The 24,917-nt window shown below is 40.9% G+C and overlaps 1 protein-coding gene and 1 pseudogene across 1 annotated transcript; one reads left to right on the forward strand and one right to left on the reverse strand.

Moving 5' to 3' along the window:
* The first annotated feature begins 216 nt into the window (after positions 1-216).
* Positions 217-13,882, forward strand: BCAS2 (BCAS2 pre-mRNA processing factor). The gene is made up of 7 exons (XM_045980517.1): positions 217-375; positions 480-572; positions 3,413-3,483; positions 6,294-6,455; positions 11,335-11,385; positions 12,422-12,502; positions 13,584-13,882. The coding sequence occupies exons 1-7, from the start codon at positions 283-285 to the stop codon at positions 13,708-13,710; spliced, it is 678 nt and encodes a 225-aa protein (XP_045836473.1). The 5' UTR covers positions 217-282; the 3' UTR covers positions 13,711-13,882.
* A 3,875-nt stretch (positions 13,883-17,757) lies between these two features.
* Positions 17,758-18,881, reverse strand: LOC123926688 (annotated as a pseudogene).
* Between the last annotated feature and the right edge of the window lie 6,036 nt (positions 18,882-24,917).

A 24,917-nucleotide genomic window follows, 5' to 3' on the forward strand; every position in this document is an offset into this window, starting at 1 on the left:
CCTCCAAATTGCTCCCGGGTGGAGGCAAAAAAGCGGAGCACACTGGAGGACAGGAAATGGAGACGTTCCGCTGATTCTAGGACTCCCGACGTGACGTCACGTCCGACCAAGACAAAATGGCCCGGCCCTTCCTAGTAGCTCGGCGAGGGCGCCATCAGAATTGACAACTGAGCATGCGTCAGAGCCCAGGCGCAAGCGACCTGTATTACGTCAGTGCGAGCGCAGGCGTAATGAAATGGGCCTGAGTTTGCGCACACTCAGAAAATTTGGGCAAGCTTCAGAATGGCGGGGACGGGCTTGGTTGCCGGAGAGGTTGTGGTAGATGCACTGCCGTATTTTGACCAAGGTTATGAAGCGCCCGGCGTGCGGGAAGCGGTGAGTTCGGGCGGGGTAGCGGATTCAGCGCTCTCGGGCCCTTGGTGCTGGAAGAAGCACCTTACAAGTTGCTACCCCTCCCCGGCCCCCGTTCTCGTTTCTAGGCTGCGGCGCTGGTGGAGGAGGAAACCCGCAGATACCGACCTACCAAGAACTACCTGAGCTACCTGACAGCCCCGGATTATTCTGCTTTTGAAGTAAGTGGGACGTCTTGAGGCCATCGTAGGAGCTAGGATCCTCTGACTCTACTTTGGATCGAGAGTCTTAGACACGTAAAAATGCATTTTAAATTCTGGCTTTAACAATTGCCTGCTACTTACTCTGTCTTATCGGTGTTCCCGGTCCATTGAAAACAGCTAAATCAGCCTTCTCCGGCGTTCTGATTCTGGGACCCACTGAAGGACTTTCCGGGACTTGGCGAACTGCCCAACCATGCAAAACGTAGTGTGTACGTTTTTCGGAGATCCGCTCCTTGCGTAAATTCTCAGAGGCATCCTCGGCTCTCTAAGGTCTTCTTTAAAACAAGTGATGAGGAATTTTTAATATATGAAAGCCTAGGTTCCTGAGAACCACTGGAGGGCGGCCTTTGTGTCACAGCCTAGATACTTAGCGAATGTATGTGAATGAGTGAAGTGAGAAACCATTTTTAAGTGCTCTTTAGATATTTAGCCTAGAAGTGCCCCCAAGATACTACTTAGGGTGTAATCAGCTACATGAAATGTAAAATATCATCTCTAAATTAATGGGTTCTGTTAGGCATTTTAGTATTTACATGTTTGGGGGGTTCCCCCCATTATAGGTAACCATGTATTTAATGAAAGAAGTCTGTTATTTTTTTAAAAGATTTTATTTATTAATTTGACAGAGAGAGAGATCATAAGTAGGCAGAGCAGCAGGCGGGGGGGGGGGGGGGGGGGGGGCGGGGAGCAGGCTCCCCGCTGAGCAGAGAGCCCGTTTCGGGGCTCCATCCCAGGACCCTGAGATCATGACCTGAGCCGAAGGCAGAGGCTTAACCCACTGAGCCACCCAGGCCCCGGAAAGAATTTTGTTATTAAAACACAGTGTTTATCTTGAAGTAACATAAAAAGAAAAGTCGGTAAGGTTTTAAATAGGAAAATATTCCTATGATACATCATTTTACCATGTGTTTCCTAAATGTTGCTACCCAGATATAGATGGTACCACATTAAGAAGTAGATACAGTAATGCTTTCTTATTAGATTGGCTCCTAAAAATTTCAGATAACTGCATTCAATCACGAACTTTTAAATATTTGAACCAGTTTTCCTTTTAACTTTCCTAAGTGCAATGTATCTCCTATCTTTATAATTAGTATACTGATCATTTATCCCTTTTTCACAATTGGAATTGATAGTGTACTGGGCTCACCATCTTAGTACTGAAAACAGCTCTGTGAACTATATAACTATATGTTTATTATCCTAATTTTTTAAATGGGAAAACTGCAGCTTAGAGAAAGTAATTTGCCCACGACCTTAACCACTCCTCAAATTTCTTTTGAAACTGCTCTTCCATTAATTCATTTAACTATTTATGAAGGTCTTTTCTAGCTAGGAATTGGGGGACTGTCTTAACTTTTTAGTCTAATTAATATAGTTGAAGCCCTCAAAAAATTGATAATTGCTCAGGATAACTGAAATACTACTATAGGTGAATACTTAAGCAGTTCTTTATACTCAGGGCCAGGAAACGTGCAGAACAGAAATGGAATAGGATATTGACCAAAACTTGGACCTAAAGAAGTAGGGCTCTACCATTTGTTTTTTAACTTTTTACCATGTGCTTTGTTTTTGTTTTTATTTTTTTAAAGATTGTATTTATTTATTTATTTGACAGAGCAAGAGAGCACAAGCAGGCAGAGCAGCAGAGGAGGGAGAAGCAGGCTCCCCAGTGAGCAGGGAGCCCAATGCGGGGCTCGATCCCAGGACCCTGGAATCATGACCTGAGATGAAGGCGGCGGCTTAACCAACTGAGCCACCCAGGTGCCCCACCATGTGTTTTTTTAAATTGTACAGTTGTGGGGTGCCTGAGTGGCTCAGTCGGTTAATCAGCTGCTCTCAGCTCAGGTCATGATCTCAGGGTCCTGGGATTGAGCCCCATGTCGGGCTCCATGCTCAGCAGGGAGTCTGCTTCTCCTCTCCCTCTGCCCCTCCCCCTTCTAACTCATGCTCTATAGCTCCCTCATGCATGTGCTCTCTCTCTCAAATAAATAAATTAATTAAAATCTTCAAAAAGAAAGAAAGAAATCATACAGTTGTTAGAGCAGATAGCAGAACCGGTTTCTTTAACCCCTTCCCCTTTTCTCATTCTTTGCAAAGAGCGAAGTGTAAAAATAGCAGCCAGGGCCAAAAAGAAAGTATGGATATAGGCTCAGAGCCCTAAAGCGAATTATTTTATGTCCAAGTCCTCTCCTCCCTTCCCCGACCCCCCAGTGAATACTTAGATTCAGGGTCCTCAACATTGGCTTCACTATACAGTCAACTGATGGGTTAAAAACAAGTTACAATCATGCCCAGTCTCCACCTCAGAAAAGTTAAATGGGAATGGGAGAGAGGGGTAAGATGATGTGGCTGGGAATGAAATTGTTTTCAAAGCTTCCACCTGATTTCTGTGTGCTGCTGGGACTGGGAACCACTGATCTAGGAATAATCCTTTTCTCTGTGGGTCCCTTTACATATGAAGTGTATGTATTCTGATTCTTGAAAACATTTAACTCAGAGAAGACTTGGTGGGAAGGAAAACGATCCATTTTATTTTATTTTTTAAATTTTTTTGGAAATGATCGATTTGAATGGATAACAGAAATATTTAAGTGGTTAGATTCATTGTTTGGTGGTTATTAATTGAAATTTATTGATATGATTTTGGAAATATAATAATTATAATTATTATTATTATATAATAATATTATATATTTATATTTTATATTTATATTTATAATAATAACTATAATAATTATAATAATAATAAATAAATAATAATAAAATAATAATAAATAATTCTTTCCCCTAATTAGACCGACATAATGAGAAATGAATTTGAAAGACTGGCTGCTCGGCAACCAATAGAATTACTCAGTATGAAACGGTAAGTTGTATTTCTGGTTTCATCTGGACCCAAATCATTTTTTATTTTTTATTTTTAAGTTACTAGTAAAATTGCTATAGCTCTTAAAATGTGGAAAATAAAAAATTCTTGTCTGATTTTATGTTTATGTTTCTTCACATAATAGTGGTTCCTGTATCCTTTGTTTATGTTCAGATATATTCTTTGCACCTTTATTTAAAAAGGCAAAATAGGGGAGCCTGGGTGGCTCAGTTGGTTAAGCATCCCATTTTGATTTTGGCTCAGGTCATGATCTCAGAGTTGTGAGATCAGTTGCCTGCATAGGACTCCATGCTGGATATGGAGCCTGCTTAAGATTCTTCCATTCCCTTTCCCTCTTCTCCCCGCCTCCCCATTTGCTGGCACAAGTGCATACTCTCTCTCTGTCTCTTAAAATACACACACACACACAATATGTAAAATCCAACAACAGGAATGGTGATTGTACTGAAGTTCATGTTTTTAAGGTATTCCAAGGAGGGGCGCCTGGGTGGCACAGTCAGTTGAGCTTCTGACTCTTGGTTTCGGCTCAGGTTGTGATCTTGGGGTCATGAGATCGAGCCCCGCATTTGGGCTCTGCGCTCAGCACAGGTTCTGCTTGGGATTCTCTCTCCCTTTCCCTGTCCCTCTGCTCGTGCTCATTCACTACCTCTCTGTACAATAAATAAATCTTTAAAAAAATATTTTTTTTCAAGGAAATGTTCCTGATTAGGCATCTGATTCTTCATTGATCACATATCTAGGTTAAATCATGTTATGGTTTATAATGATCCCTGATTGACTCTGACACAGAACATTAGTAAACAGAGTGCCCAGGTAGTTTGACTTTGGTTCCACTGTGTTCCCTCCTGTTCCACTTTATTAGAAAACTGCTTCTCCTCTCTCAGAGAAGAAAACTCCAAACATCCTTTGTTACTGTCTTTAAAATGGAGAATCGGATTGCTTAACCTGTGAGATCTCTATCAGCTTGAAGTAGGTGTGGAATTAAGGGAACCAGTAAGTACTCTGTCAGAGCAGAAACCTTTGAGAGAGGGCCACATGCACAGGTCTATCCTCTCAGCAGATGTATAGATTTAGAAGAGAGATTTGAGTCTGTAGTACCAGAGGATCGTATTTCTTGTGCTGCATTTCCTATCTAGCCTGAATGAGTGATAAAGGAAGAAGTTCTGGGATTCCTCAATTCTTCATTTCCAGATGCTTCTGCTCCATAGATATTCACAACAGTAACTCCTTTATGGTAGTATATCTCACAGAAGTAATGACCCATTAAGCAGTGATCATGAAGGAAATTTAGTAAGTTTCCAAAAGTTAACTTACTTAATAAGAAAGGTAGTAAGATCCAGAAGTTCTCAGAGCAGTTTTTTTAAGGAAATAGAAAATAACAGAATATAATGCAAGTAAAGGCAACTATTGTTTTGTGAAACTTTTTTTCTTAAGATTTTATTTATTTGTCAGTGAGAGCAGAAGTGGGAGAGCAGCGGGCAGAGAGAGAACAGGCTCCCCACTGAGGAGGGAGCCCGATGTGGGACTCAATTCCAGGACCCTGGGATCATGACCTGAGCTGAAGGCAGATGCTTAACCGACTAAGCCACCCAGCCATCCCTATTCTGTGAAACTTCTGTTGAGCTATGTGTATTTGGGTACTGGATCACAGATAATTCCTACCATGAGTTATAATCAGAAGTTTGAAAACTGCCATATTACAGCTTTTTTTTTTTTTTTTAACAGAGTGGTATGTCACTTTTTTTTATTTTGAGAGAGAGCAAGTGAGCAAAAAAATCTTAAGTAGACTCCATGCCTAGTGTGGAGCCTGACACAGGGAATCAGGGAATTGATCTCACAAACCTGAGATCATGACCTGAGCCGAAATCAAGAATTGGATGCTTAACCAGCTGAGCCACCCAGACGCCCCTGGTTTATCACTTCTTGATCCTAGTTGCATGCCCCTCAGTTGTTCATAGGAATAATGTAGAGTTTTTACTGTATCTAGTCAAATTATTAAAGTAGAAATTAAACTTAGTTTATAGTAACTCATCAATAATGAGCTGAGATTCATGAAGAGTGTACTTACTGGCTATATCAACAGTGCTATAGGACTGTTTAGTGTGAAGAGAGAATAGAGTAGGTCCAAATGCAAAGAAGTTTTACATCCCTTACTATTTTTTTCTCTAGAATGGTTTGGGTGTGTCAGTGGGAACCTGGATAAATGTAAGTGTGTTTTTCAAAAATGATAGCAGGGGTGCCTGGGTGGCTCAGTTGGTTAAGCCTCTGCCTTCAGCTCAGGTCATGATCCCAGAGTCCTGGGATTGAGTCCCACATGTGGCTCCCTGCTCAGTGGGGAGCCTGCTTCTCCCTCTGCCTGCTGCTCCCCCTGCTTGTGTGTTCGCACACGCGCTCTCTCTCTGACAAATAAATATAATCTAAGAAAAAAAAAAGATAGTATAGGTTTTTCTGTGTCCTACTTTTTTCTCCTAATATATCACAAACATGTTAATGTTTTAAGTATTCTTCAGTGGCATCATTGAGCAGCTAATTTAACAATCTTTTATATGAATACACTATAGTTTATTGAATCAGTTCATGTTGAAGTAAACAATTTTTTTGTTACTGTATATAATGGTGTTAAATCTTATTTGTAAATGTATTTTAAATAGGTTCTTATTGAACAGTCTGATCTTATCTTCAATTTTCCATGGATTTTACATTGTGCATAGACCTGTGAGGTGTTCTTTTGGAAAGAACAGAAAATTTAGAGGAATATGTGATTGCAGTTTATTTTTGTTTAATTTCAGGTATGAACTTCCAGCCCCTTCCTCGGGTCAGAAAAACGACATTACCGCATGGCAAGAATGTGTAAACAATTCAATGGCCCAGTTAGAGCATCAGGCAGTTCGAATTGAGAATCTGGAACTAATGTCACAGCATGGATGCAATGCCTGGAAAGTATATAATGAGTAAGAAGCTTTGTTTTTATTAAACCCATCCCACCCACAGTTTTGGTATTTTTTTTAAATATAGGAATGGGTGCCTAGGTGGTTCAGTCAGTTAAATGTCTGACTCTTGTGGCTCAGGGTCATGGGGTTGAGCCCCATGTCTGCTTGAATATTCTCTTCCTCTGCCCTTCCCCCTGCTTGTTTGCTCGCTCTGTCAAACAAATCTTCAAAAAAAAAGAAAAGTGAAGTGGGATTTAAATAGTATAGTGGACTTTCATTTGAGATCATGTCCTGGAACTACTACAACCCATATGATAAGCCATGGCTTTCAGCCCCACCTCAAAGAGTACAGAGGAGGGGTGCCTGGGTGGCTCAGTAGATTAAGCCTCTGCTTTCGGCTTGGGTCATGATCTCATGGTCCTGTGATCAAACCCCGCGTTGGGCTCTCTGCTCAGAGGGAAGCCTGCTTCTCCCTCTTTCTCTGCCTGCCTCTCTGCCTGCTTGTGATCTCTCTCTGTCAAATAAATAAATAAGATCTTTAAAAAAAAAAAAAAAAAATACAGAGGAGATCTAAGCCTAACTACATTTATTGTGTAATATTGTAATTAAATGAGTTCTGAGGTCTGATTGACAAATCACAATATGGTGGAATGGAATCCTTAATGTGGGGCACTGCTCATACAATTGAGTCTCATTAGTTGCCTGTTATATTCTATAACTGAATTAGCAAATACTGTAACATTTTTCCTGGTGGAAATAATGTATATGTATGTATATACATCTCATATAGACTATAAATCCTAAAGACTACTCCTGGCAAATTCTGTTTTCTTTATTTTATGGAAGAGAAAACAAAGTTCAGAAGTGTTAAGTAATTTGGCAGAGTTAGAAATTAAATCCTGTCCTTCGGTCATCTCTGTATGAGACCTGAAGCAGTAAGTCAGAGTGCTTCCTTGTTCCACTTCAGCTAAGAACCTACACATTCAACAACTCAAATTTTGCACATGCTGTTCATGATCTCGAAATGCCACAGGTACTGATCTTGGGGTTACAAGTAAATTTGAGTGAGTAGGTAAGTTCATAAGTACAGAATCTGCAAATAATGAGAATTGACTGTAAGAGAATTAACACAGGAAGCAAGGTGCCCACATAAGCCACTGAGCTCTACTTTCTGTTCCATGCAACTAGCTTTAGGTTTTGTTATCTTTCTAGGGCTCAGTTTTCTTATTTGTAAAATTTGGTGGTTAAACGATATCTATGATGCCTTTGAGCCCTAAAATCCCCTGAGACTGTATTAACATTCTAATAGTTTAAGGAGAAAAAGCCCTTGAACTTCATGACACTGCATCAAACTATTTGCTAGAGTACGTTTCCTGGAATAATAAAGCAAAATCACAAAGTGATAAATGGTTTTTCTCAGTTTTTCAGAATTATGTTTTAAATTTATTTGGCCATGTAAGGATCCAGTGGGCAAAATCCAGAATTTGGGAAACTACAGCATAAATAGTTCATTTCTTTTGTAAATATGTTGCAAGGGAGATAAAGGAAAATGGGTTTGGGAGGATTAAGAAACAGATCAAGCAAACAAATGTCTGTTAAAAAAAAAAAAGGTCTGTATTGTACAAAGTGGAAAAATGGAATTTTTGTCCTCAAGAAGCTTTACCTAGTTGAGCAGACAAGATACTTCTCTGCCAGATAACCAGTAGCCTGTAATTAGCAGTAGGGGACATGTGCTGTATCGTGTGCTGTGCTCTACTACAGACATCCACAGAAGGGACATTAAGAAATAAGGTCATTAAAAAAAATTAAGGTCATTTTAAAATGGTGAGATTTGGGGGAATTTTGGTGGTTCAGTTCGTTAGGTGTCTGAGTGTTGATTTCGGCTTAGGTTGTGATCTCAGGATACTGAGATTGAGTCCCATGTCGGGCTCCTTGCTCAGCAGGGAGTCTGCTTAGATTTTTTTCTCTCCCTCTCCCTCTGCCCTTCTCCCCCCATGCTCTCTTTCTCTAAAATAAATAAATCTTTAAAAAAAAAAAAAATGGTGAGGTTTGGACATTTAGAAGAGAATGAGAATGCTCCCAAGAAGGGAAGAGAGCATAGATGCAGGGGAAAAAAATAATACATTGAAGAAAACATTGCTTTCAACTTGCCTAGAAACCTCTAATACTTTTTGGGTGCCTGAGTAGGTCAGATGGTTAAGCGTCTGCCTTCAACTCAGGTCATGATCCCAAGGTCCTGGGATCAAGTCCCACATTGGGAAATCTGTTTCTCCCTCTCTCTCTGCCTCTCCCCTCTGCTTGTGCTTGCTTGCTTGATCTCTGTCAAATGGATAAATAAAATCTTAAAAAAAGAAAAGAAAGAAACCTTTATTACTTTCCCATTTGTTGCAAAGTAAGATCCAGACTATTTAACATGGTATTCAAGGCAAATGGCTGTGTATCTCAGTGGTAGACATTCATTCCAGCCAAGGGAATCCTCTCTGTCGTGATTATCGTAGCTCGGTCCTTGCTCATGGTGGAGCATGGTGAACTCATGGTTCACCACCTCCTAGAGTGTCTTTACCTAGTCTACCTAAATCCAGTTTATTTAAGGCTCTACTCTAATCCACTCCTTTGTCTTCCCATCTTATTAAAGTAAGTTTTCTTTCCTTGTGAAAGGATTTGAGGGCATCAAACATGGCATGGGCAGAAAGCTTTTAGTTCTAGGTAGGTCTTGGTTCATGATTGCTTAAAAAAATTTTCATTAATGAGAGATTTATGTACTTGCAATGAAAGGGAAACCTTCAAGGCCAGGCCTTGTTTTTACAGATAAACAGGTTTAGCCTCATTGATGTCAAGTGACTCATTAAAGGACATACAGCTTTTTAGGGCAGAGTTAGGACTAGAACCCAAGTCTTCTGACTCTCATGATGCAGTGCTATAACTTTTAATAAAAATGTGTTTATGGGCGCCTGGGTGGCTCAGTGGGTTAAGCCGCTGCCTTCAGCTCAGGTCATGATCTCAGGTCCTGGGATCGAGTCCCGCATCAGGCTCTCTGCTCAGCAGGGAACCTGCTTCCTCCTCTCTCCCTCTCTCTACCTGCCTCTTCAATCTACTTGTGATCTCTCTCTGTCAAATAAATAAATAAAATCTTTAAAAAAAAAAAATGTTCAGTGCTTGAGGAAGGTCCTGTATATGGATAAAACCTCATTTTATTACACTTTGCTGTTTTACATTTTTTGTGGATTGAAGGTTTGTGTCAACCTTGCCTCAGCCAGTCTGTTGGCCCCATTTTCCAATGGCATTTGGTCACTTCCTGTCTCTGTCACAATTTAGTAATTCTCTAAGTATTTCAAACTTTTCCATTATATTTGTTACAGTGATCTGTGATCAGTGATTATGACTCATTTTTTTTTTAATTTATTTGACAGAGAGAAATCACAACTAGGCAGAGAGGCAGGCAGAGAGAGAGGAGGAAGCAGGCTCCCTGCAGAGCAGAGAGCAGGACATGGGGCTCGATCCCAGGACCCTGGGATCATGACCTGAGCCAAAGGCAGAGGCTTTAACCCCCTGAGCCACCCAGGTGCCCCTGATTATGACTCATTTAAAAGAACATTGGTTAGCAGTTTTTAGTTAATAAAGTATTTTTTAATTAAGGCAGGTACTTTTTTTTTTTTTAACGTAATGCTGTTAAACACTTAATAGACTACGGTATAATATAAACAGCCTTTATATGTATTGGAGAACAAATTCATTTGATTTGTTTTATTGCTATACTTGCTTTATTGTGTGGTCTGAAACCAAGCCTGCAATATATCTGAGGTATACTTGTGCTCATGGAGGATGAAAGAAAGGAGAAGACAGCAAATAAACAGGCTTTCAGGAAGAGGTCATTCAAGGGGAAGCTTCCTGTTAAAGGTCAGAGGTCAGGAGTGGAGTACCAAACTTAATTGTCCTCAGGAACATGGAGTGATCCCTAGAAATCAAGGAAAGGGAGATGAGCTGTAGGTAAGCCTGGAGAGACACAGCTGTTTGAAGACTGAATCTTCAGAGAATTGCAGTTAGGAAAAAAAAAAAGTAAGTCAGTAGAGACAGAAGAATAACTTAGGAGAAAAGTAGGATATTTGAGTCACAAAAGCCAGGAAACAATAGTAGATCTACAGCAAGAGGATAGTAGGGCCAATGTGGTTGAAATGAACCCTAAAGGTGCTTTTCTGCTGCCTTAAGAGGAAATTGATATGGTTGCGAGAATTACATCTCAGTAAAGCTGTTATTTAAGGGCAAGGACAGGGGATGGCCTCTACTCTTGAATCACTTCTCTAATGACAGTAGTAACTTGGCATTCTATATTGCTCAACTTTCCCCCTGTGGCACCGAGAGCCAACTTGCACTGGAATCACAATCTCCAGCCTTCCGGTTTTCATTTCTCTCTCTAGCTAGCCGTAGACAGGAGAGGAGAATAGCGGGATAAATGCAGGTGCAGAAATAGGGAGATAATAAGGGATTTGAATGAATACACTCATATGAGTTATTTTCAGTGTTCTCCATGAAAAAAAGTACTGACAGATTAAGTAGTGACAAATACAAAAAATCAGAGTGTCAGTGAACTGGTTGGGCTCCAGAGGTTAAAAGACCTGAAATGAAATTCAGCTCCAACATTCATCTACGTTACCTTGACTAAGTTACTTAATTTTTCTAAGCTCTTAATGTCCCTGTATGTGAAATAGGGACAGTCGTACCTACCTCAAAGAATTCTTAGGAGAATTAAAGTGGCTGATATGTAAAGAGTGTCTAACATGGTGTTTGGCAGGGAGCTCAATAGCGGAAGAACTGGAACTTGTATCAACTAGATAGCTCACTTTAGTTGGTATTGTTAAATGTTAATGTCTGCTAATCTGATTTTCCTCTTTTCCTTCCTTAGAAATCTAGTTCATATGATTGAACATGCACAGAAAGAGCTCCAGAAGTTAAGGTAAGTTGTTTCTTCCTCTTACTTTATTTTATTATTTTATTTTAGTTTTTAAGTAATCTCTACATCCAATGTGGGGATCAAGCTCACAACCCCAAGATCAAGACCCGCGTGTTCTTCTGACTGAGCCAGCCAGATGCCCATATTTTCCTCTTATTTTAGAGTGAAGTTTAGGTAGAACCTTAATAAACAGAATGAGAAGACAAAGGAACCAATGGACTGTAGTCATTTGAGAGTAATACTTGATGATTCACTCTGTCCAGCATCCAGTGCTGGGTTTGCCCTACTGGAGTGGAGGAGAAATAGACTTAACGTCTGGAAACATCTCTACCAGGTCATTTGCAATTTGCAAGTCTACAGACATTGAAAAGGCACTTTTAGGAGAAAATGTTGCAGAACGACATGTATAATTCGGGGTGCCTGGCTGACTTAGTAAAGCATGCAACTCTTGATCCTGGAGTGGTGAGCTTGAGCCCCACATTGGGCGTAGAGATTACTTAAAAAATTAAATCTCTACTTGCACATACACATATAGGAGTTTGGGGAAACACCCACCAAAAACTGAACAATAATTAGGAGAAGCACGTGGGAGGAGGGACTTCTGCTGCTTTTTTTTTTTAAGATTTATTTATTTATTTATTTATTGACAGACAGAGATTACAAATAGGCAGAGAGGCAGGCAGAGAGAGAGGGGGAAGCAGGCTCCCGGCCAAGCAGAGAGCCCGATGTGGGGCTCGATCCCAGGGCCCTGGGATCATGACCTGAGCCGAAGGCAGAGGCTTTAACCCACTGAGCCACCCAGGCGCCCTGGGACTTCTGCTTTTTAGTTTCTATGTGCATGTATGTGAATGTGTTTAATTTTTCATGATGAGCTTATGAAATTTGTAATTGAAAAATAAAAGATAGTTAATTCTCAGAATTGGTCTGTAACTGTATACGTCTGTTCTTTTCAAGGGATTAAAGATGTGTTGATTTATTTCTCTGTTGATTTTAGTCTTATGTTCAAATGTAGGTGGGTTGTATAAATAATTTTTTACAGGAAACATATTCAAGATTTAAACTGGCAGCGAAAGAACATGCAGCTCACAGCTGGATCTAAATTAAGGGAAATGGAGTCAACGTGAGTATCTTCTCTTCCATCAACTGTTAAATCGCTTAGCACATTTTAAGATCAGGATTTAACAGTATGGTTCAACAGTATTCAAATGCGATGCCACAAGTGTCACAGAAATGCTGTTTTCTGAATGCTGCTCTTCACTGCCTCTGCCTGTCTCTGATGTGTGGTCTGGGAAGGCATTGAGAGGGACAGAACCACTGTTACTTGATTCTGGTCTCAGAGCACCCTATTTTCAGGATAGTTCAGTATTTCTGCTCTGAATAGGATTTGACTTACATTCTCCATATTTCTCTTTTTTGCTTTGCTATTTCCCTTCTTCCTCCCCACCCCCATCTTTCTTTTTGTTCTACCTTTCCACCTCCATACCTTCCATGTTACCAGTCTATTCGTCTTTTCACATTTTTCTTCAAGCTGATATAATCTCCCAAATACACATCTGTGTTTCTTTTTATTTGTTCTAGAGATTTTTTTTTTCTGGGGAGGGGGGAGGCTGCTTGGATCTATGGAATTTTCTCTAGTTCTAGAAATTTTTCCACCATTTTTAACTTACTGCCTCTGCCCTATTTTCTCTCCTTTTATGTTAATCCCATTAAATATAATCTTCCATCACCTTGTCCTATCCCCCAACTATTTCTAATTTGGTTTTTAAATTTTTTTTAATTTGAAATAATTGTAGATTTACATTAATTTATAAGAGATAATACAGCTAGAGTCTATTTTCTTCTTCTAAGATTTTATTTATTTATCTTGGAGAGAGTTTGAGCAGGGAGAAGGGCGGAGGGGAAGGGAGAGGGAAAGGGAGAGACTTTCAAGTTGACTCAGCATGGAGCCTGGCATGGGTCTCAAACTCATGACCCTGATGTCATGACCTGAGCCAAAAGTGGACGCTTAACTGACTGAGCCACCCAGGCACCCACTACATCTAGAATCTTACATACCCTTTTCCCCCCGATTCAGCTTTTTAAAATGGAAATTTAGAAGTGAAGTTTCATATTATGAACCTGGCTGAAAACATGTATATGGTCAAATCTCCTAAGAGAAATTTTATATTGAGTAATTTTTTTCTCTTTTTTTACTTTTCTAGTTGGGTATCCCTGGTCAGTAAGAATTACGAGATTGAAAGGACTATTGTGCAATTAGAAAATGAAATCTTTCAAATGAAGCAGCAACATGGAGAGGCAAACAAAGAAAATATCCGGCAAGACTTCTAAAAAGATGAACTTGGTGGGAAGTAAAGAAGGCAAGCTGGGCTTTCACAGAAGATCAGGCATCTGAACTGTGAGGGAGAGCCGCATCCTGAATATCATCAGTGGTTAAATGTTTATTGTAGAGTGTGGACTGTTATATTTGTACATTTCAGCAAAATAAAAACTTTCAGCGTGATGGGGTTTTTTTCCTGTTTTTTTTTTTTGCCATTAAAAAAAATCTAGGCTTTCAAAATAAGTATGATATTAGAATAATATTATATCGTGGGATTAATTTTGAATCATTGGAACATATTTTGTATCTGAGAGATCTTTACTGAACGTTTTTAACATGTACAAGAAGTGGGAAACTTTTGGTTTATATATTTCCAAGTAAAGGGGTGTTTCTAAACAAATTTTTGATTACCAAGCAAGACTTCCAAAATACAATGGCTCCATCTCTGACAACCAACATCAACATCATAGGTAACAGTTTCATAAAACTTTTGATACGTGCTGAGCCCTGTTTTAAGCATGTTAGGTAGATGAACTAAAAGGAATAAAAAGATAATTTGATCCTCACAAAAACCTTAGGAAGCAGATATGTTGTTCCCATGCACAGACTTGTAATGGGTGCTGATTAAGTAGCCTGTTGAAGTTGTATAGCTGGAAAGTCATCCACGTGTTCAGTCCAGTAGTAGTGCAGTGCCAGAGTTGTGTTCTATCCCTCTATTTGTAAGGAATGAACAAGTATAAAAGATTACTGCCTGATGCAGAAAAAATACTTGCAGTCTCCTGTAATCTTTGTGCTCTCACTTTTTGCTCTCTGGGTTCCAGGTTTTCCTTATCCCAAGCCCAGCTGAAATGCAGAGTATTAAGTTTGTGATTATGAAATAAAAACTAGGCAGTAAAGCCCATTATTGCAGGAGGGGGTAAGATGGAGAATTAAAACAATGTTACTCCCAAGTTTTTCTTAATGGAGGAGAGAGAATACCATCCTTGGGAGCAGAGGGTTCCTGGCTTAAGGTCATAACTTGCCATGAGCATCAAATATTGCAACCTTTTATTTTTTAAGTTTTTATTTTACTTAAGTATCTCTACACCCAACATAGGGCTTGAAGTCACAACACCAAAATCAAAAGTTGCATGCTCTTCTGGCTGAGCCAGACAGGCACCCTTGGACTCTCTTAATTTTTTTTTTTTTTTTTAACAGTATTACTGCCCCATGGGAGGATTCATTCCACTATTGCCTAATCCAATTTGCTGCACCTTCTACTCAGCCCCCCCAAAATTGTATCTTCTGCTGTTCCCTGCCTAAGAGACTAGACTTTAGGTAATCCCTGTCTCTTGCCACACTCCTCTCTCCAGTGATACTTCCTCAAATCCCCCCTCACTCTTTTCTTGTTTTGCTAGTAAATCCCAGTCTGGTTTAGTGACCAGCCTGAGGGCTTGCACGTTTCCTTGGCCAAGGTGAGCTTGGAGGGCCCAGTTCAGAGGACATTACTCCATAGAAAGCAGCAGCTCTCATCAATGGCAAATCACTAAAATGAGATTAAGCATTCTCTTTCTTTAGACTCATTTTACTCCTGAAATTTGTCCCATTAGTTGAGATTGCCCTCTTGTTCATAAATAACTACGTAGAGCTTGAGGATGACCCCAAAACTAAGAAGTCAGCAAGTTAACTATCACTGGGTTGATCTGTGAGCCAATAAACTGCCTGTTTCATAAGTCGGTTTGAGTTGGATTTTCTGTCACAACATAAACCATCCTAACTTAAGACCCTCAAGATAAAATAACCAGGTTTTTTTTCCTGAAGATATGTAACATATGCAGCAAAACACTGGATTTTTACAATGTTTTATCTTACAGTATGCAGCGTGGATTGAGGTCTCTTATGTTGCCATCTTACAAGGGAAAATATTGAGCAGAGGTAAGCGTGAAATAGTTACCCTTCTCTATCAACTTCAAGAGAAATTGAGCTTCCTAGCCCATATGAAAGAAATCTCAGTTATTAAGTTCACTGGCATGTTTGTAAGTTCTCTTTTTTTTTTTTAAAGAGTTTATTTATTTATTGGACAGACAGAGATCACAAGTGGGCAGAGAGGCAGGCAGAGAGGGGGTGGGGGGAAGCAGACTCCCTGCTGAGCAGAGAGCCCGATGCGGGGCTCGATCCCAGGACCCCGAGACCATGACCTGAGCCGAAGGCAGAGGCTTAACCCACTGAGCCACTCAGGTGCCCCTGTAAGTTCTCTTGAAAAATCTCCGGGGTGTCTGGCTGGCTCATTCGGTAGAGCTGTGACTCTTGATCTCAGGGTTCTAAGTTTGAGCCCCAATTTAGGTGTAGAGAGGACTTAAAAATAAAATCTTTAAAAGATATTTTAATCTCATTATCTTTAATCTTAATTTTTTAAAAATTTTTATAAAAGATACGTACTTTGTCTTCCTTTACCCCTCCACCTGCTTTTCCCTTTCTGCTATTTGGTTCCAATCCTGTATTACTGCCATCCCAAACTTAGTGGTATAAAAAAACCAATAACAAGCATTTATGTTATCTTTCACAGTTCTGAGGATTTACTGGGCTGAGGTAGAGAGTACTTAGGGTTTCTTGTACAGTTGTGATTCCCCTCAATAGATTGTTCGCTTGTATCTGACACATGGGCTGCGAAGATTCAGACAGCTGAGTGCTGGGACATTCAGGAATCTTTGGGGCACCTCTCTCTATGTTTGTTGTTTCTCTGGTATGGAGGTTTCAGGGTAGCCAGACTTCTTACGTGACAACTCAGGACTCCAAAGGCATACATCAGAGAGTCCAGCAGAAGCCTATTACCTTCTATGACTTGGCCCCAGAAGTCCTACTTAATTCTGACGCATTGTATTTGTTAGAAGCAAGTCAATGAGTCCAGCCATTATTCAAGGGAGAAGAATTAGGTTTCATCTGTTGGGGATAGTGTTGAAGAATTTTTGGACATACTTGTTTTTTCTAAACTTAAGACATGTCTTAACATCCCTCCCATTCCCTTTCCAATGATTCAGTCCTAAAATCATTAGATGGGGCAGAACAAGTAAATATCCATGTAGAGCATGGGCCCTAAATCCATTCTGGCTGCTGTCCTTAGAAGAGAGGAAGACACACACACACACACACACACACACACACACACACACACACACACACACAGAGAAGGCATTGGGAAGACACACCAAGGGATCATCACGTAAAGACAGAGATTGCAGTGATAAGTCTGCAAGCCAAAGAATGCCAAGGATTGCTGGCAAGCACCAGAAGCTGGGAGGGAGGGATGGAATGCATTCCTCATAGAGCCTTCTGAAAGAGTATGGGCATGCTGACACTGTGACTTCAGACTTCTAGGCTCCAGAACTCTGAGACATCGGTAGAACTCTGAGACATCGGTAAATGTCTTGTTTTAAGCCCCCACGTGTGTGGCGTGTTACTAAGGCAACCCTAAAAAACTAAAACAGATACACTGTGACAAAGCTGAGGGCCACAGTTGTGTTGAAAACAAGGACTCTGTGAATGATATTCTGGAGACCTGAGGCTGTTCTCCATCCCTCCATCCCCTGCTCTCTGCTCTCTCTCAATAGGAAATTGGAAAGTCTTTGGAGCCCAAGAGAAAAAAAAACTAAAGTTTGTTGAAATTGACAGTTTTTCAACAAATGCCTCAGCCAAGTCACTTAGCAGTGAAGCTCAACAACCCCTTCCACTCCAGCACACAGAGCTTCTAATCTGTTTTACTTCCCCACCTTTTTTTCCCCAGAAATTAATTTTATTATGTTAGAATATTCCTTAATTAGTGAGCAATTATTTATGTGAAGGAGAGTTCAAAAAACAGATTTATGATTCTATTAGCCTTGTCCTTGATTAGAGATTTATGAATTATACACAAAATATTATTGCCTAGAATATGTCACTCTAGAAGCGGTAGTAGAGAAGGTCTAAGAGGCTATGAACTTGGAAGAGCTTCTCTCTGCTTGTCTGGCTGTGCCAGTTGGACCATAGGACTATGTACAAGGATGGAGATGTTTTCTCTGCTGAATTTAAAGCTTTCCCGCAGTTCAAATGCTCTTTCCTGCATGCATCAGTTCAAAGGCTTCATTCATTTGGTCAGAAGGCAGATTTTGAGTCATAAATTCATCAACTTTAATCTTTTGGGACATCTATTCGGACACCAACTTTGGGACATTTTGCATACTCTTCCATTCTCCAAAGGCAGTGCCTTTCCACATGCGGCCTGTGACCAGCCAAAACGGGCGAGTGGCGATTTCTACCCCTGAAGCAGCTACTCCGACTACTATGCTGACTCCCCAGCCTTGGTGGTGGGCCTGGAGCACGGCCCTCATGACTTCCACGTAACCAACACACTCGAAGGAATGGGCCACTCCCCCATCAGTCATTTCAATGAGCACTTCCTGGATGGGTGTCCAGAAGTCCTGGGGTTAATACATTCAGAGGCTCCAAACTCCTTGGCCCTTGTGAATTCATCTTTATCGATGTCCACACCAATGATCCATAATGCACAGCCCACGAGAGCCGCCAGTCCAACTCCTCCTAGGCCAAAAATGGCACCAATGGAGCCAGGCCGCCCTTTGTCAGTGTTCACGGCAGCATCATGGCCAGTTGAAACACCACAACCCAGAAGGCAGACTTTATCCAGAGGTGCTAATGGATCAATTTTAGCAACAGAGATGTCAGCTACGACTGTATATTCAGGAAATGTGCTGTTCCCATGGAACGTAGAATTGTCTTTCCTTTCCAAGTAAATCTGCTAGTACCATCTGGCATTAGTCTTTGTCCCTTGAGTATCTCTTATCTTCTGCAAAGGTTTGTTTTAGCGTTTAGACAAAAGTTGCATTCTCCACACTGGGATATAAAGTGGGATGACAGTATCATCTGTCTTCAGCTTAGTAAAGCCTTCGACAACACTTTCCGTGATTCTAGCACCTTCAGGGCCCAAGATCATTGGAAAACTCCCCTAGGGATCAGCTCCACTCAGGTTATAGGCATCGGTGTGGCAAACTGCAGTAGTGATCATCTTAATTCAGAGTTCATGAGCCTTTGAGGGTGCCACCTCTACCTCCCCTGCAGAGAGAGGCTCTCCTGCCTCCCAGGCAGGTGCAGCCTTGCACTTGATAATGTGGTTCGCCGTGTCCGTGGACTCAGATCAGTGAGGGGCAGACATGGTGGGCCTCATGGGGCATCCCATTCTTAACCAAGAATGGACAGTCGAGGATTTCCAGACATAGCCAACGAGCATCTTTATTGTGAAAGACTAGGAACAAAAACAGAGGAAACCCCATGAGGAAAACAGATGGTGCAAGGAGGAAACTTTTGTTAAGAAATATATCCTCAGACGGGGCGCCTGACTGGCTCAGTTGGTAGAGCATGTGACTGTTCTTGGGGTTGTGAGTTCAAGCCTCACATTGGGGGTAGAGTTTACTTAAAAAAGAAAGATGTAGGGGCACCTCGGTGGCTCAGTGGGTTAAAGCCTCTGCCTTCAGCTCGGGTCATGATCCCAGGGTCCTGGAATCGAGCCCCGCATCGGGCTCTCTGCTGAGCAGGGAGCCTGCTTCCTCCTCTTTCTCTCTCTCTGCCTGCCTCTCTGCCTACTTGTGATCTGTCTGTCAAATAAATAAATAAAATCTTGAAATAAATAAAGAAAGAAAGAAAGAGAAAGAAAGATAGATACATCCTCTGAGAAGAAGATAAAAAACCAAGATGCTGTTTTATTAAGGAACACCCAGAGAACAAAACAGCTCTTAGGAATGTTGATGGTAGCAGAAGTTAAAATTCAATATAATCTAGGAATTAAAAATTTGGGGATGTCTGGGTGGCTCAGTGGTTAATTGTCTGCCTTTGGCTCAGGTCATGATCTCAGGATCCTGGGATGGAATCCCTCATGGTCGTGTTCGTTGCTCAGTGGGGAGTCCACTTCTCCCTCTGCCTCTGCCTGCTGCTCCCCCTGCTTGCTTCTCTCTCTCTGACAAATAAATAAAATCTTTAAAAAAAAAATTGCCAAACTGTCCCAGAAAGTGGGGCCAAAAAGGCAAAAATAGAAAATAGAGAAAAGAAAAAGGATTAGTTCAGAAGATCAATATCCAAATATTTTGAGATTAGAAAAGAGAGGAGAGAGAGAGAATAAAGAGAAAAGAGAACAAAACAGAAGGAAAGAGGAAATCATCAATACAATAATCCAGAATTTTCCAAAACTGAAGGATATGAGTTTCTAGATTCCAATGTCCCAGACAACAGATGAAAATAAACGTCAAAGCTTTGAACATTGTGAAATGTCAGAATACCAAGGACAAAAAGATTTTTTTTTTAAGATTTTATTTATTTGACAGAGATCACAAGTAGGCAGAGAGGCAGGCAGAGAGAGAGAGGAAGGGAAACAGGCTCCCCACTGAGCAGAGAATCTGACATGGGGCTCGATCCCAGGACCCTGGGATTATGACCTGAGCCGAAGGCAGAGGCTTAACCCACTGAGCCACCCAGGTGCCCCGGACAAAAAGATTATGTAAGTTCTAGGGGAGGTATCAATAATCAAGAATCAGTAATGCTCACTAGGAAAATGTTTGTGGTATCCTCCATACTGGTGATAGGAAGAATGGTGTATTTTTTCTTGAGCTCCTTGTCATGAACCCAGAAGGGCCCAGGCAGACACCTGGGGGTGATGTCAGGCATCCTCAAGATGATACCGGTAGTCCATTCTCAATACTGTTTATATAAACAAGGAATGTGAAGATATTTCCTAATAAAAGAAGAGAGTACAGCAACAACTTTGAAAAAAAAAAAAATCCAGAATCTCTGTATCTTCACGCTTCTCAAAATTAACTCTGGAAGCTAGAAAGACAAAGAAGTAGTGCCTTTGGAATTCTTATGAAAATTTTCCAAACTGTGACTACACGTAGTCAAATTATTAGGTTGAGGATAGAATAATGGCATTTTCAGTTAAGTGAGATCTCAAAAACACTACCTGAGTATCTTTTCTTAAGGAGCTGCTGAAGGGTGTGCTCTTCTGATCCAACAAAGGGAAACGGTAGGGTTCCTGGGTGGCTCAGTTGGTTGGGTGGGTGCCTTCTGCTGAGATCAGGATCCTGGAGTCCCAGGATCGAGTCCCGCATCGGGCTCCCAGCTCCGTGGGCTGGGGGGTCTGCTCCCTCTGACCTTCTCCTCTCTCATGCTCTCTCTCTCAAATAAGTAAATAAAATCTTTTCAAAAATTTAAAAAAAAAAAAAGGAAAACAGTAATGGGAAACTTCCACAGAGATTGGTGAAAGGGAGTCCCAGATTATAAATCTTTTTTAAAAAGTTAAGGTTCATGAGATGGGGAAATAATTCTGGATTAATCTGGGTGGCCCTCAAATGGTTAAGTAAAATCTTAAAAAAAAAGTTGGGGACACCTGGGTGGCTCAGTTTTTAAGCATCTGCCTTCCACTCGGGTGATGATCCCAGGGTCCTGAGATCAAGCCCCCCATTGGACTCCCTGCTCAGCAGGAAGCCTCCTTCTCCCTCTCCCAATCTTCCTGCTTGTGTTCCCTCTCTCACTGTCTCTCTCTCTCTCTCTCTCTGTCAAATAAAGACATAAAATCTTTAAAAGAAAGTTAAGGTTCATGAGATGGGGAAATAATTCTGGATTAATCTGGGTGGCCCGATGTAACCACAAGGGTCCATAAAGGAGGGAAGTTGGAGGTCAGAGAGGGGAGAAGATGCTGAATGACTGGCTCTGAAGATGAAGGAAGGAGACCATGAGCCAAGGAAGGTGGGCAGTTTCATGACACTGGAAAGGTAAGGAAACAAACCAGCCCAGAATGTTCTTCTCCTGAAGAAATTCAGCTTTATAGATCCCAATTTCGACTTCTGACCTCCAAAACTATAAAAAAAAAATATTTTTTAAGCCACTAAGTTTGTGGCAACTTGCTTTACCATCAACAGAAAACTAATATAATAATAAAAATGAATTAAATAACTTTGATTAAAATGGTTAAAAATGTGTTTATTATAGGCATTTTGGAAAAAGCTGCAAGAAAGAAGAAAATGAAAATTATTCAGAAGCTACCACTCAAAGATAGTCACTCTATATTATAGGATACTATTTTTTGTTTGCTTGTTTGCTTAAATATTTTATTTATTTGACAGAGAGAGAGTACAAGCAGGGGGACCGGAAGAGGGAGAGGGAGAAGCAGGCTCCCCGCTGAGCAGGGAGCCTGAAGTGGGGCTCCATCCCAGGACCCCAGGATCATGACCTGAGCCGAAGGCAGATGCTTAACGACTGAGCCACTCAGGTGTGCAGAGTGTGCTGTTTTTAAGATCAGTAGGGCACACAGTCACGGAGAGAAACCCCACATTTCATTCAAGTTCAATATAAATTTGTTGTATACCAAGGGCATCGAAAATAAATAAGAAAAAAATAATGCAGATTACTGGGGCACTTTTTAACTTATTTGTGAGTGGATGTTTATATTTTTATTTTACCCTGCTTTCTACCCTGAGGACTAATGTTTACTTCATTAGATCCTCTTTGCTTCCTCTATCTTTAGAATGTATTGCTGCATATTGGAACTCTATTTGCAAGTGACAGAAGGCTAACTAAAAATATCTTCAACAATAAAAGGGCATTTACTGGTTCATTTACCTGCTAAGACAGAGCTGTGTGCTGGGTCAACTAAATCCAGGGGTTCTTTGTCATTCTAATTGTTTTTCATCCCTTTTTTTCCTTTTCTGGCCTTATTCTCTCCTCCTACACAGAGGCTTCCTCTGTATAACGGGAGCCACAGCCAAGGGAGCTCCAGACTTACATTCTCCCACTTTGGTAATCTCAGAAGAAACAAGTCTGTCAGCACGTATAATTCCAGAGAAGGGTTCCAGTTGATCTGGTCTGGATTTCATGCTTGGTCCTCGGACTCAGGTATGACCAGGGGATTGGGGTCATGTGATTAGCCAGGCCTGGGTCATGCACCTGTGGTTTTGGTGGGAGAATACTACAGTAGGAAGTTGATAGGAAGTGATAATTTCCCAGAGTAAGATGGGGCTGGTGCTTCCTCCAGCAGAAAGAAAGAAGCTAGATAAAAATAATGTATCAAGTATACTTTAAATCTCCCCTAGGGTTAAAGATAACCCTTTTGATTTAGCAGGCCCACTATGATGAGCAATTCACCCATCTACTCCCCATAATGTTTTTCTTTACAGAGAAGAATGTAATATGTAACCGCTATTATGGTATAATTTTAGTAGTGGAGAATAGGGATGTTTTTAGAGGTCTATTATATAGTTTGGGCTGGAAAATAGCCATAAAAGTTGAGAGATGAGGGATAAGTAATTTGTTACTAACAGTAGGTTGAGATCTGAAGTTTCTAATACCTGTCTTTTAAAACATATTATAAAGATTCAAGATTATCCCTCCAGGGGTGCCTGCTACTTGTCCCTTGAACATACGTTCTCACCTTCTATAATAATGGAAGTCTTCACTGGGCACATGGCTGCTTAGCCAAACACTCATCCCCCAGTTTCCCATCCAATCACGTGCATACCCCATGTGACTAGGTTGTGTTCTGTGAGATAGGGACTGAAGTGATGTATGCAACTTGCAAGTCATGCCCTTAATTTCCACATTCACCAACCAGGAATCTTAAACCTGGATAGTGATGACTTATCTAACATCACACCATCAATTACTGTCGAGCTAACATTAGAAGAAAGGATGGCAGATAGACAAGGAAAAAGGAGGATACTGGGCTGATAATGATGTGAACAATGTGCTTTGTATTTAATAGTCTGTCCATGTTCAGTAGCAGTAAATTTCCATTTTAATGAGATTTAGATACAACACAGTAATTCATATCATTAAAATGAGACTTTACTTATATTAAAAATTATGAATATCAACTGCAACATTTTGACTTACCTTCAGTTAAACTTTAGTTTCCCAAAGCTGATTTTGCACCATCATAAAAATATTAATTATAGGGGCACCTGGGTGGCTCAGTGGGTTAAGCCTCTGCTTTTGGCTCAGGTCATGATCTCAGGGTCCTGGGATCGAGCCCCTCATCGGGCTCTCTGCTTGGCAGGGAGCCTGCTTCCCCCTCTCTCTCTGCCTGCCTCTCTGCCTACTTGTGATTTCTCTCTCTGTCAAATTAAATAAATAAATAAATAAACAAACATCTGCCTTCGGCTCAGGTCATGATCCCAGGATCCTGGGATTGAGCCCTGCATTGGGCTCCCTGCTCAGCAGGAAACCTGCTTCTCCCTCTCCCACTCCCCTGCTTATGTTCCTTCTCTCGCTGTCTCTCTGTCGAATAAATAAATAAAATCTTAGAAAAAATATTAATTATAAGAGAATGTCAAATCAACTGAAGAAAAGTACACTAGTAATATTAATTTATATACAATTTGCTACAAGTAAAAATACCTTTTTTTTTTAAAGATTTTATTTATTTATTTGACAGAGAGACAGCATACATAGACAGAACAGCAGGCACAGGCAGAGGGAGAAGCAGGCTCTCCACTGAGCAGGCAGCCCGACGTGGGGCTCAATCCCAGGACCCTAGGACCATGATCTGAGCTGAAGGCAGCTGATAAACAACTGAGCCACCCAGGTGCACCTAGAAATGCCTTTAAAATGTATATTAACAGGGGCACCTGGGTGGCTCAACTGGTTAAGCACCCAAGTCTTGATCTAAGGTCTAGGTCTGGATCCCGGGGTCATGAGTTCAAGCCCCACATTGGACTTGGAGGCTACTTTTTAAAAAAGCAAAATGGACATTAACATCTTGTAATAATGAAATTTTGTTCACATGAAAATATAATCTCATTATGCAGAACTTAGAAATGAAATGGAAGTTACCCCAAGTGTCCCATTATATTTCAGTAAGTGAAAAGAAATGCTTTTAATACAGTAGGCGAAGGAAAGGTGTTAATACCCTTCTATAATTTTCTTTCTCCAGGTCTTGAAAATTGTTGGTCAAGTAAATTACTTGAGTATGGAGTTTAGGGTTACATAATTAGGACAGTTAAAAGCTCAGCTTCAGGGGCGCCTGGGTGGCTCAGTGGATTGAGCCGCTGCCTTCGGCTCAGGTCATGGTCTCGGGGTCCTGGGATCGAGCCCCGCATCGGGCTCTCTGCTCCACAGGAGGCCTGCTTCCTCCTCTCTCTCTGCCTGCCTCTCTGCCTACTTGTGATCTCTCTCTCTGTTAAATAAATAAAATAAAATATTAAAAAAA

This window comes from Meles meles, chromosome 1 (assembly GCF_922984935.1).
Source record: "Meles meles chromosome 1, mMelMel3.1 paternal haplotype, whole genome shotgun sequence".
Taxonomy (NCBI): Eukaryota; Metazoa; Chordata; class Mammalia; order Carnivora; family Mustelidae; genus Meles; species Meles meles.

Bases quoted from the DNA above. Each gene is read 5' to 3' on its own strand.
- BCAS2 (XM_045980517.1), top strand. From the start codon at position 283: ATGGCGGGGACGGGCTTGGTTGCCGGAGAGGTTGTGGTAGATGCACTG. The intron at 573-3,412 runs GTAAGTGGGACG...TCCCCTAATTAG, and splicing joins CGGATTATTCTGCTTTTGAA to ACCGACATAATGAGAAATGA. The intron at 3,484-6,293 runs GTAAGTTGTATT...GTTTAATTTCAG, and splicing joins GAATTACTCAGTATGAAACG to GTATGAACTTCCAGCCCCTT.